This window comes from Pollachius pollachius (assembly GCF_949987615.1).
Source record: "Pollachius pollachius genome assembly, chromosome: 3".
Classification (NCBI taxonomy): domain Eukaryota; kingdom Metazoa; phylum Chordata; class Actinopteri; order Gadiformes; family Gadidae; genus Pollachius; species Pollachius pollachius.
This window is the reverse complement of record NC_136936.1, coordinates 2,517,711-2,527,710: the sequence shown is the minus strand read 5'-3', so window position 1 is coordinate 2,527,710 and position 10,000 is coordinate 2,517,711. Positions and strand designations below refer to the sequence as shown.

The window sequence follows — 10,000 nt, the reverse complement described above, 5'->3', positions numbered from 1 at the left end:
TACAATGTATTGAATTAAGTATTAAAGGAATTTAAAACTGCTCTATGCCTGAAATCAGGCATGGTGCCTGAGAACTTTAAGCCCTGCTATTATGGTTCGTGTAAAGCCAACTGGTGTGACGTCAGATTTACTGAACGTTTACCATAGCTCGGCTTCGGAACTTCTTCTTTGACCCGACAACACTGTCAGAGACCAGACGCTCACTAAAGGCTTGTTGACTCCTGCCTCCCTGAGCCCGGGGCCAAAGTAGTGTTCCTATTGTTCCTATGAACGCTCCTCGTTCTCCTGTTGTCTGCACAGCGTTTCGTTTGCGATACCGACAGAAAGGCGTCGGTTAACCGGGGATGAGACTAGTTCTGTCTCGAGGAGAGTCCTCATCACACAACAACGCACAACACAATGCGAAGGAGGGACCCTCACGGAGAGAGCATGGCGTCTCAGATCGGACTTCGGGTGGCCATCCACTTTTCAAAGAGACAGGATTTAATGGAAACTGACTAACTAGCTGTGCGTGTAGGCCTGTGTGCGTGTAGACCTGTGTGTGTTTGCTTTATAACCAGTTATCTCTCTAGATAGTGAATGAACGAGGACGGCGCCGTATCCACTACACGCACATTGCCTCTGCACAACATCATTGCAACACAAAAAAACATCATAGTAAAGTATAACGTAATAACAACATCCGTCTGAACAACAGAATAGCGTCCCCCTGCATCCCCCTTCGACCCTTATTGCGCGTTCTGGTCGAACCTTACCCATCATCTCCCGACCGACACGCCGCCTCGCAGTGCGCCATCTCCGCCACCATCCTCGGGGTGGATCCTCCTCCCTTCCTCCTGCTCCACCCTGTTCACTTTGTGTGTTGATACTTGTGTGTCGGTGTCCGTCCTCCTCTGAGCGCAGGTGCGTTACGCAGGCACGCGTGCTCCCTCCCTCCCCCCGGATGTTATGCTAAGAAGTGTGTGTGTGTGTGTGTGTGTGTGTGTGTGTGTGTGTGTGTGTGTGTGTGTGTGTGTGTGTGTGTGTGTGTGTGTGTGTGTGTGTGTGCGCGCGCGTGCGTGTGTGACCACAGCTACGTTACTATCACAGAAAAGAGTACTGGGAGCGCTCTTGAATAGCTCTTTACTGGTTGACTTAATAACGACTTAATAATGCAGCTACCATTTTCTCCCACTTTGACACACTAATATGCAAATTATTGCCTGTTCAACGACCAATCATAGTTAGTCGTGATTTATTTCAGTCTTTAAACGTGACACATAAGCTATACGTCATTACGTATTCCTGCTTTGAGCGGGAAAATATGCATCCGCTTCAGGCTGCACACCAGGTGTCACGTGAGACCAGATAATAAAATGACGACTGGTGCTGGTGAGGACTAGTGTGTGTGTGTGTGTGTGTGTGTGTGTGTGTGTGTGTGTGTGTGTGTGTGTGTGTGTGTGTGTGTGTGTGTGTGTGTGTGTGTGTGTGTGTGTGTGTGTGTGTGTGTGTGTGTGTGTGTGTGTGTGTGTCCTTAGTCACTTGGTAAAATAGCCTGACGATTAATCTTTGTATTCAACTATAAGAGCAAACACTATGTTGGGGTTTACTATAAATACAATCAAAGCGGGCGATAAGATAAAAAAGATTTCATACAACGTATAAAATATAGTATAAAATAAAATATAAAATAAGGAAATAACAGAAAGTTAGGACAAATAGTTCATGAAAGATCAGACTTTATTCGTAGAGTCGTTACAATCACCCACATACACAAGAACTATATCCTGAAAGGCTCATTAATACTTGTACTAAAATGCTATTATTGCTAGTCAGTGCACATTACAATAGTGTGATCGAATAGGCCCTTTGAGGGGGCTCTTCAGGTCTGAAAGCCTGAACCCCCGATTCCCTTTCCCTGTCCTGGGACGGCCCCTAGAACAGCTCCTGGGACGGCCCCTAGAACAGGTCCTGGGAACACTAGCTCTATTGCTAACATTAATATAACTCTCACTAACACTAGCTCTATTGCTAACCCTAAAATAACTCTCACTAACACTAGCCCTATTGCTAACATTAATATAACTCTCACTAACACTAGCCCTATTGCTAACGTTAATATAACTCTCACTAACACTAGCCCTATTGCTAACGTTAATATAACTCTCACTAACACTAGCCCTATTGCTAACGTTAATATAACTGATTATCCTAAAAATAATAAAGAAAAATGTGTTTCGCTTTTGATAACATTTCTGCTGTGTTTGACTGTGAGGTCAGCACTGTGTTAAAATATTTCTCAAACGGCAGTGCCCCCCCGCTGGTGACCCATGCCCCTCTAGTAGATCTGCTCTGGCACCGACTCTGTAAAGTACAAATACTTTGTTACCTTACTTAAGTAGAAGTTTTGGGTAGGCCTATCTATAGGCTACTTTACTGAGTAATTATTTTTCAGCAGACTTTTTACTTCTACTACTTACATTTTCACGCAATTATCTGTACTTTCTACTCCTTACATTTGAAAAATAGCCTCGTTAATCGTATTTCATTTTGGATTGTTTTCACTCAGGTGTTGTGCCAATGTAGTTACCCCCGATAAGAATTGTATCCCGGCTGCGGCAGCGCGCATGCATCCAGTGCAGGCGGAAGTACACACTAGGATTCGATTTCACCCAAGGCTGATGTTTTTCTAAATGTTGGTTATCAACGAGGTTGTAAAGTAGTAATTTACGGCACATCTGTCTAAATAAATGTTTTTATTCTTCCTACGTGTTTGCGATCTTTATTCATTAATTGCACCGCGGCCGAACTGACAGCTGTCTACTGAAAACCAGCTGATCGTATTTTATTCCTGGGGGCCCTACAGCAGGGGTTCTCAAAGTTCTGACAGCTGAGGGCCAATTTAGGAACCCAGAATTTGACTGAGGGCCGCCAAAGGGAAGGAAATTAGGCAGGAAACGCCGTCAGCATCCCAGTGGTGAAAAGAAACATTGCACCGTGGACCTCTGGGAGTGAGGTCAAGTGAGGTCTAAATCACAAAACTGAGGTTCATCCTTTCAAAGTAATGTACAGTCGGATTAAAACTAACAAATGTAACAGGATTTAATTGAAAGCTAGAGAGTCGACTTTTCTCTTTATATTTATTTATTTCTGTTTAAATTAATATTGATATAAGAATTAAAATATATATATATATATATATTATTATTATTATTAATCTTTTTTTTTTTTTAACTTACATCTGTATGTCATTGCAGGCCGTCAGGAATGTTTCTGCGGGCCGCATTGGCCCGCGGCCCGCACTTTGAGAACCTATGCCCTACAAGAATAAAATGCGATCAGCTGGTTTTCAGTGTGGAGTACCCTACAGTGTAGGGTAATCCACACAACATCTGTGGATGTCCCTATAAAATGTCCTGAATAAATAACAATGATAACATTCATCATGGTAGGCCTTATAATGTAGGCCTGTCGCAAATATAGTGCCTTTCATTACCCTACACAAATAAATACGAAAAATAGCCCAAATATGCATACCTTCCCTATAATGCACACTTAATGAAGAATATACATGTTTCTTCTTTCCTAGCCAAAGTAATAGGGGGGACACACATATTTTGTTAGACTGAACTTTCGACCTGCCAAAATATGTATCACCTTTTATTGTATTAAAATGTGTTCATTTTCAATGGGCATGAATGTGGCTGAATGAGTTGCATTCCAAAATGTTCAACATTAACATCTCAATGTAAGAAAAATGTTGTTGTTTTTTGGAGAGGTGGGGTAGTGCACTATAGGCCCCTGTGGCCTAAGCTTTTGTCCATTAAAACCAGTACTTTTACACTTTAACTTGAGTGAAAAGCTTGAGTTGATACTTCAACTTCCACAGAAGTCTTTTTAAACCCCAGTATCTATACTTCTACCTGAGAAATGAATGTGAATATACTTTTGACACCTCTGCGTGAAATCACATCATGTTTATAAAGTCACTTAAATAATTACACTATTGGTCATGACCATGTTAACATAATATACAAAACCTTTTATTTTTATAAAACACTACTAGCTGCCTCTTGGGGAAACTGGAAAAAACTGAATGTTCAAACCATTTTTATTTTTCCCCAAACAGACGTCTTAACATTCCTGGGTCAGGATAATGTTATGATGAAACCCTTGAGAGTGGGACTTTGGTTGGAAAAGCTGCCTCTTGAAAAAAATTCCTATCTATACCCGGCTATAGGAGGTACCTGAGAATGATCATACAAACATGGATCCATCGTTATCGAGAACCGGGGCCCAGGTTAGTTGGCCCATCACTTGTTTTGGTCAATCTTCAGGGCTTTTCTTTCGACTGAGACACTATGAAATCTGCCAAGTAACTATCCTGAGGATTTCTTCATCATGTCTGAGGAAGCAAACAAACAGGGAATTAGTGCACATACAAAACAAAGGTAACCTCCATTGCAATTACAACCGCATTACATTACTACCACAAATAATATTAAATGCAAACTGATTTAGCAAACTAATCTAACAAGAAGTATCCAACATTATGGGGCGTGGCGTCCCCTCTGTTGGGGGTATAGCCAATAGACGTTCACTGTGGGGGGGTGAAGGTGACACGGCCATCGTTGGATGCATAAGGGGTGATAGTGAGGGGGAGTACAGGAACCTTGTGAGGGACTTTGTCATCGGGTGCCACACAAACCACCCCCAGCTCAACACCTCGAAAACCAAAGAGCTGGTCGTAGACTATGGGACGTCTAGACCCCGTCCTGGACCAGTTCAGATCGAGGATGCTGTAGTTTAGAACGAAGCCTCCTATAAGTACCTTGAGCTGTGGCTGGACAACAAGCTGAACTGGGCAAGCAACACAGACCATCTGTACCGGGAAGACCAAAGCAGACGGTACTTCCTGCGGAGGCTGCGATCATCTGGAAACACCTGTGTATGTTCTACCAGTCTGTGGTAGAACATACACAGCGTTCGCCCGCGTTCTTTTCTACGCTGTGGTGCTGGGGGGGCAGCATATCTAACGGACTCATCAAGGCTGGACCAGCTGATCAGGCGGGCCGGCTCTGGTCGGCATGAAGTGGACTCTGGTGACAGCAGCGGAGAGGAGAACATCCAAAAGACTGCTGGCTATTCTGGGCAATGTCAGCCATCCTCTGCACACTGTCACCAGCAGCCAGAGGAGCTCGTTCAGCGACAGGATGCTCCTCAACACCAACAGACTGAAGAACTCTTTTGTCCCCCGAGCCATTAAACTGTACACCTCACTACAGGCCTGACCCACCACCCTACAAAAATATAACACAGTATCAAACACAACTTGACTGTTTGATACACTGTTTCTTGCACTGTTTAAGCACTCCTGCATGTCAATAAACGATAATGAATCACTGGATCCCAGTGGATTAAAGGACAAAGAAGCTCCCCTCTTGTCAAAACAAAGCTGGCAGTGACCGTTTCTTTAAAAAGTACATTCATGGTAACAACTCACCCACACCAGCAGGAGAAGAGATCAGACCCAGGGTGGAGCATAAGTCATGGTCCTTCTTCTTCATACAATCAATCATTATCCGACTTGCTCTCTCCCCTTTACTGATCACCATGTCGATCAGACACCGTGCTCGGTCTGCTCTGATCTTGTGTTCCTGCATCACAGAGTCCATGTCCTCAGTACTGAACACTTTCTGCTGCCAAAGGTCATCCAGGAGACCTTTGATAACTGGGATTGAAACTCTCTGCACAAATTCAAGACGGACCCTTCGAAGCTCCCCTGGAAGAGAAATCAAAAAGTGATATAAAATGACAATGCGCAAACATGATAAATGAGGCAGGGTGTTCAACACATAGTTCTGAATTGTTGACGTCAGAATTATGGAGACTCTTCTTAACCTCTGTAAATATTAAACCGTTTGTCGTACCACCTTGTCCCCCACAACATATCTCATCAATAACATGTTTGTTTGATGTACATATCTCAAAATATGGTGCAATAAGTCCACTGTTCCATAATAATAAGTAGTTTCTCGTCATAGTGTTATACTAAGTCATAAGAAGTAATACGGTCAGTGATGTGATGTGTATTGGGTCAGCAGTCTGTTCTCTAGCCTACATTAACAGCGTTCACTAGTCGGCCAGATGTTTTAAGTACAGGTATGTAGGAAGGTAGCGCTATGCGTTTATGAGGTGCCAAACAAATCGGTACAAAGAACATACAGCACAACTAATTAATAGTCTAGTCCTTGACCCGCTGTAGGAGGCTGGGCTACAAAAAGTAAACTATTGACAACGACCCTGATCGTCATTCAGATATTGTTCCCAGTTCAGATCAATAATTCTAAAAAACCCATCAGTAATGTCAAAAGTAAAAAGTCAAATGTCTTTTTGGGGTAGTTTTCGGGTAGTTGTGATGAACTCTACTTACCTTCCATAGTTGACAGCGTGGCTTCGCGCCGATTCACCTTACTTTCGTTTTCCCCACCCACTTCCTGAAGGCTACTTGCCGTTTTTTTTATTGGTATATTACGAATCTTCATAGAACTATGAGGCTGGTTCCATGCATGCAGATTAGCCATCAACAGTTAACTGTTGAGGATAAAACAGATTCGTATCATTTTAATATGTACCAGAGCTTTTGTCTAAACGTGATAGAGACCTACAGAGAAGTTTTGGGGGACCCTTCCACGACTCTTTAATATATTACAATATTTGGCTTCCTTTAGTTTTCATATTTTAGTTGCAGGCTGACGCGAATACTCGACCACATTTGCTATATTAGATCATTTATCTTTTCATCTTAGTCCTTGTTTAAACTTGACAATTGAAATGATCAAATAATATAAATACTTAATTTGATAAGGTATAGCAATATTTAAATAACAAATGAAGCAAGAAAGCACCCTTTGGTAAAAAGTTTTTATTTCCCCTTTCAAAGTAAATCAGGAGCAATGTGGACGGATTGGACGGGAAAAACAAAGCTAAACAGGAGAAATTCCCTGAAATGTATCAAGTTTATACCAATCTACACAATACATTTCTAAAAGAAAATATAAAGAGTGAAGCTGGCTACAATAAGCTACATCTAGGTAAGGCCTAAAATAAAAACAGTACCCTCCATATTCATGATAATGTATTCATATCTATATCTGGATATAAGAGGGACCTGAGCGGAATATCTTAGCAAAGGCTTATTCTAAACACTTCCAGAGTCAACAGAACTATTGTAAACTGCAGGACTGACTCATGGAGTCCATCGTTGTGATTCCAATAAGACATCGAGCAGCTCAGGAAAGGAGGGCCTTGGTCTGATGCTGTCATTTGGCCGCATCCGGCCGACCAGCAAACACTCAGACAGCTTCACTGTTTCACGTTGTTTGGTCCGTCGCTTGCGTTTTGGTCCATCACATGTCTCCATGGCTTTCTTTCCCCGGAGAAGTCTCCTGCATAAGGGCCTCTGCAAATGCCATTGCCATGTCATTTAACTGGGCGTTGTACCATTTCTGAGGAAGCAAACGACGGACAGGAAATGAGTACAAATCAGTTTCCATCACACACAAACTCCCTGAGGATCACAGCACTCCTCATCCCTCCATCTTGTTTCACATCATTCACAGAAAACAGATTGTCATTCTCCACCCCCCTTCATATCCCATGTGGCTGTGGACACCATTTAATGGGGACTGCCCATTGAACAGTCTGCTGTACGCTGTCAATCGTTTTACAGAGGTGTTATAATATCTATGACAGTGGTCCACAACCACACCAAGTGAACCAGAAGTATCATATAAAAAGTGATTAATTGATCAAATAAGCAAACTGCTTTCAGTGGTACTTTATAGAAACAAGAGACAAAGAAAGTAATGGTTATTTGTATATATTATTTTCTTTATGTATATATTAACTTGTAAAGCATTATGAATAGGCTGGTCAGAGTTTCATTGATCAATGCTCATGCATGATAGACGTTCACTGTGTGGGGGTGAAGTACGTTACCCGTCAATAACTGATGAGTCTCGACCGGTAGGTCCTCCAGGTCTTCCAGACCTTCCAGCAGGTCCTGTGCTGTGGCCTTTCCTTTCCTTCTACAGCGCATCCACAGCAGCAACATCTTCAGCTTTTGCATGGCCACATCCATGTATCTGTCTGCCTTGATGTTGTCCAGATCTGTGATTCTCAGCTCCAGGTGGATGGCAACCTGCTCCCACTCCTTCCCCAGCGTTTTGGCCACCTGCAGGAGCTGCTTATGGGACAGATCCCGCCCTTCTGGCCGGTTTCTGTTGTTTCCGTCTGGGTAAAAGACATCCAAGCAGGCAGGGCATATTAGAGTTCCATCCCTAGGAGTAGCACAGATGTAGCTCCGTTTCACCAGTGCAGAAGTTAGCTCTGGATGCCTTTCATCCCAAACCAGAGTCAGGCCGGACGTCGAGAGACACTTGAATGAGTCATGATTTCATGATTTCAGATTCCAAAATCCAACCATTATCACAAAGACTTACAGGAAGGATTGCATTTGTGTTGAACACAACCTGGAAGGATTTTGGGCATGGTTTTCATCGAAAGACTATCAATCCTTTTTATTACAGGAAGTACAATTATCAGACCTTTATCTTTTTGTCTCTTTTCTTTTGCATATTAGTGTTATAATACAAAACATGGCGACAACTCACCCGGCTCATTCACACAGCAAGGTTTCTTATTGGCCATTTCTTCTTCAGATGTACTGCTGCTTCTCTTTCGGCCTTCATCAAAGTGCGTCAACCGGTTAGGGAGGGTCAAGAACCTGTAGCGTAGCCTCTAAGAGGCATCTTCTCACACGAGCACTTTTAAAAGAAGAACAGCAATGAGCCATGGAACAAAGCCCCTCACACACACTTACCTCCTGCTTTCTGCCTTGGCTTGAACACCGTCTCGACTTCTTCGCAATCGCCTAGGGTATCAAAGATAATGGTCAGTCTCATAACCGCCATAATGACCAAAGCCGTTCCAAACACGCAGACGGCTTACCTTCTCTGATAGTAGCAGACCACACGGTCTCGTCCGTGGTCATCTCTTTCAGAGACAGCGTAAAAGGAGGAGGCTGTTCAAAGAACGCCTCAAAGTAGCCCTTCAGCTTGATGATTTCAAAGGTGAATTTCAATTCCTGTACACACGCACACACGGACACGCACAAACAAACGGACACACGCACACACACACACACACACACACAAAAACAGTTTCTTTGCATCATTTATGCTTAAGAACCTGCACAATACTTCATCGTTTCATCTTTTGAATGCCAATGAAAACATAAATCCGGTGTCTGGCATCACACACCTTGGGGTTGATTTCCCCTTCCGGCTGGCTCACGAGGTGGTACTTCCCCACGTCTAGATTACAGACGGGCGGTTTGTCGATCTTCCTGTAGCTCTTCTGAGCAGAGCGCACCTGCGTGCCTATGTCCTGGGACACGCGAGAGGCAACAACAACGACAGCCGAGCGAGAGATGGAGAGGAAGGAGGAGAACATACCAGCAACTTAAAATCACCATCAAACTAACGCTCCATACACAGACAGACAGACAGACAGACAGACAGACACACACACAGAAAGACAGATAGACAGACACACACACACACACACACTAACACACACACACACACACAGACAGACAGACAGACAGACACACACACAGAAAGACAGATAGACAGACACACACACACACTAACACACACACACAGACAGACAGACAGACAGACAGACAGAAAGACAGACACACACACAGACAGACACACACACACACACAGAAAGACAGACAGACACACACACACACACACACACACACAGACACACAGACAGACAGACAGACAGACAGACACACAGAAGGACACACACACAACACACACGACTTCGTTGCACTTCTCCTCCGTCACCTTGATGTCGGATGAGTTGTTGGAGGCCAGGTACACCCTGAAGCTGAAGGTGTTGTTGTGGCCCAGCTCCTTGTACACCAGCACCACCCCGTGGTGCTCCA

At 43.6% G+C, this 10,000-nt stretch overlaps 3 protein-coding genes across 11 annotated transcripts in view; all 3 read right to left on the bottom strand.

Annotated features, from left to right (window-relative positions):
* Positions 1-892, bottom strand: part of LOC307072888 (caspase recruitment domain-containing protein 8-like) — an 11,191-nt gene extending 10,299 nt beyond the window's left edge. For all 5 annotated transcript variants that reach the window (XM_079732444.1, XM_079732445.1, XM_079732446.1 and 2 more), the window contains exon 1: positions 756-892. In XM_079732444.1, coding sequence (XP_079588570.1) covers positions 756-808 — 53 coding nt within the window. In that variant the 5' untranslated portion in view covers positions 809-892. The remainder of the gene's footprint in view (positions 1-755) is intronic.
* An 815-nt stretch (positions 893-1,707) lies between these two features.
* Positions 1,708-6,460, bottom strand: LOC307072905 (caspase recruitment domain-containing protein 18-like). The gene is made up of 3 exons (XM_079732476.1): positions 6,413-6,460; positions 5,483-5,761; positions 1,708-4,384 (listed from the first exon to the last, which is right to left on the bottom strand). The coding sequence occupies exons 1-3, from the start codon at positions 6,417-6,419 to the stop codon at positions 4,359-4,361; spliced, it is 312 nt and encodes a 103-aa protein (XP_079588602.1). The 5' UTR covers positions 6,420-6,460; the 3' UTR covers positions 1,708-4,358.
* Positions 6,461-6,889: 429 nt separating this feature from the next.
* LOC307072889 (uncharacterized protein) overlaps positions 6,890-10,000 on the bottom strand; it is a 10,243-nt gene continuing 7,132 nt past the window's right edge. For all 5 annotated transcript variants that reach the window (XM_079732449.1, XM_079732450.1, XM_079732451.1 and 2 more), the window contains 7 exons: positions 9,900-10,000; positions 9,304-9,429; positions 8,992-9,127; positions 8,864-8,914; positions 8,655-8,726; positions 7,981-8,274; positions 6,890-7,487 (listed from right to left, as the gene is read on the bottom strand). The exon at positions 9,900-10,000 is cut by the window's right edge and continues 150 nt beyond it. In XM_079732449.1, coding sequence (XP_079588575.1) covers positions 7,462-7,487; positions 7,981-8,274; positions 8,655-8,726; positions 8,864-8,914; positions 8,992-9,127; positions 9,304-9,429; positions 9,900-10,000 — 806 coding nt within the window. In that variant the 3' untranslated portion in view covers positions 6,890-7,461. The remainder of the gene's footprint in view (positions 7,488-7,980; positions 8,275-8,654; positions 8,727-8,863; positions 8,915-8,991; positions 9,128-9,303; positions 9,430-9,899) is intronic.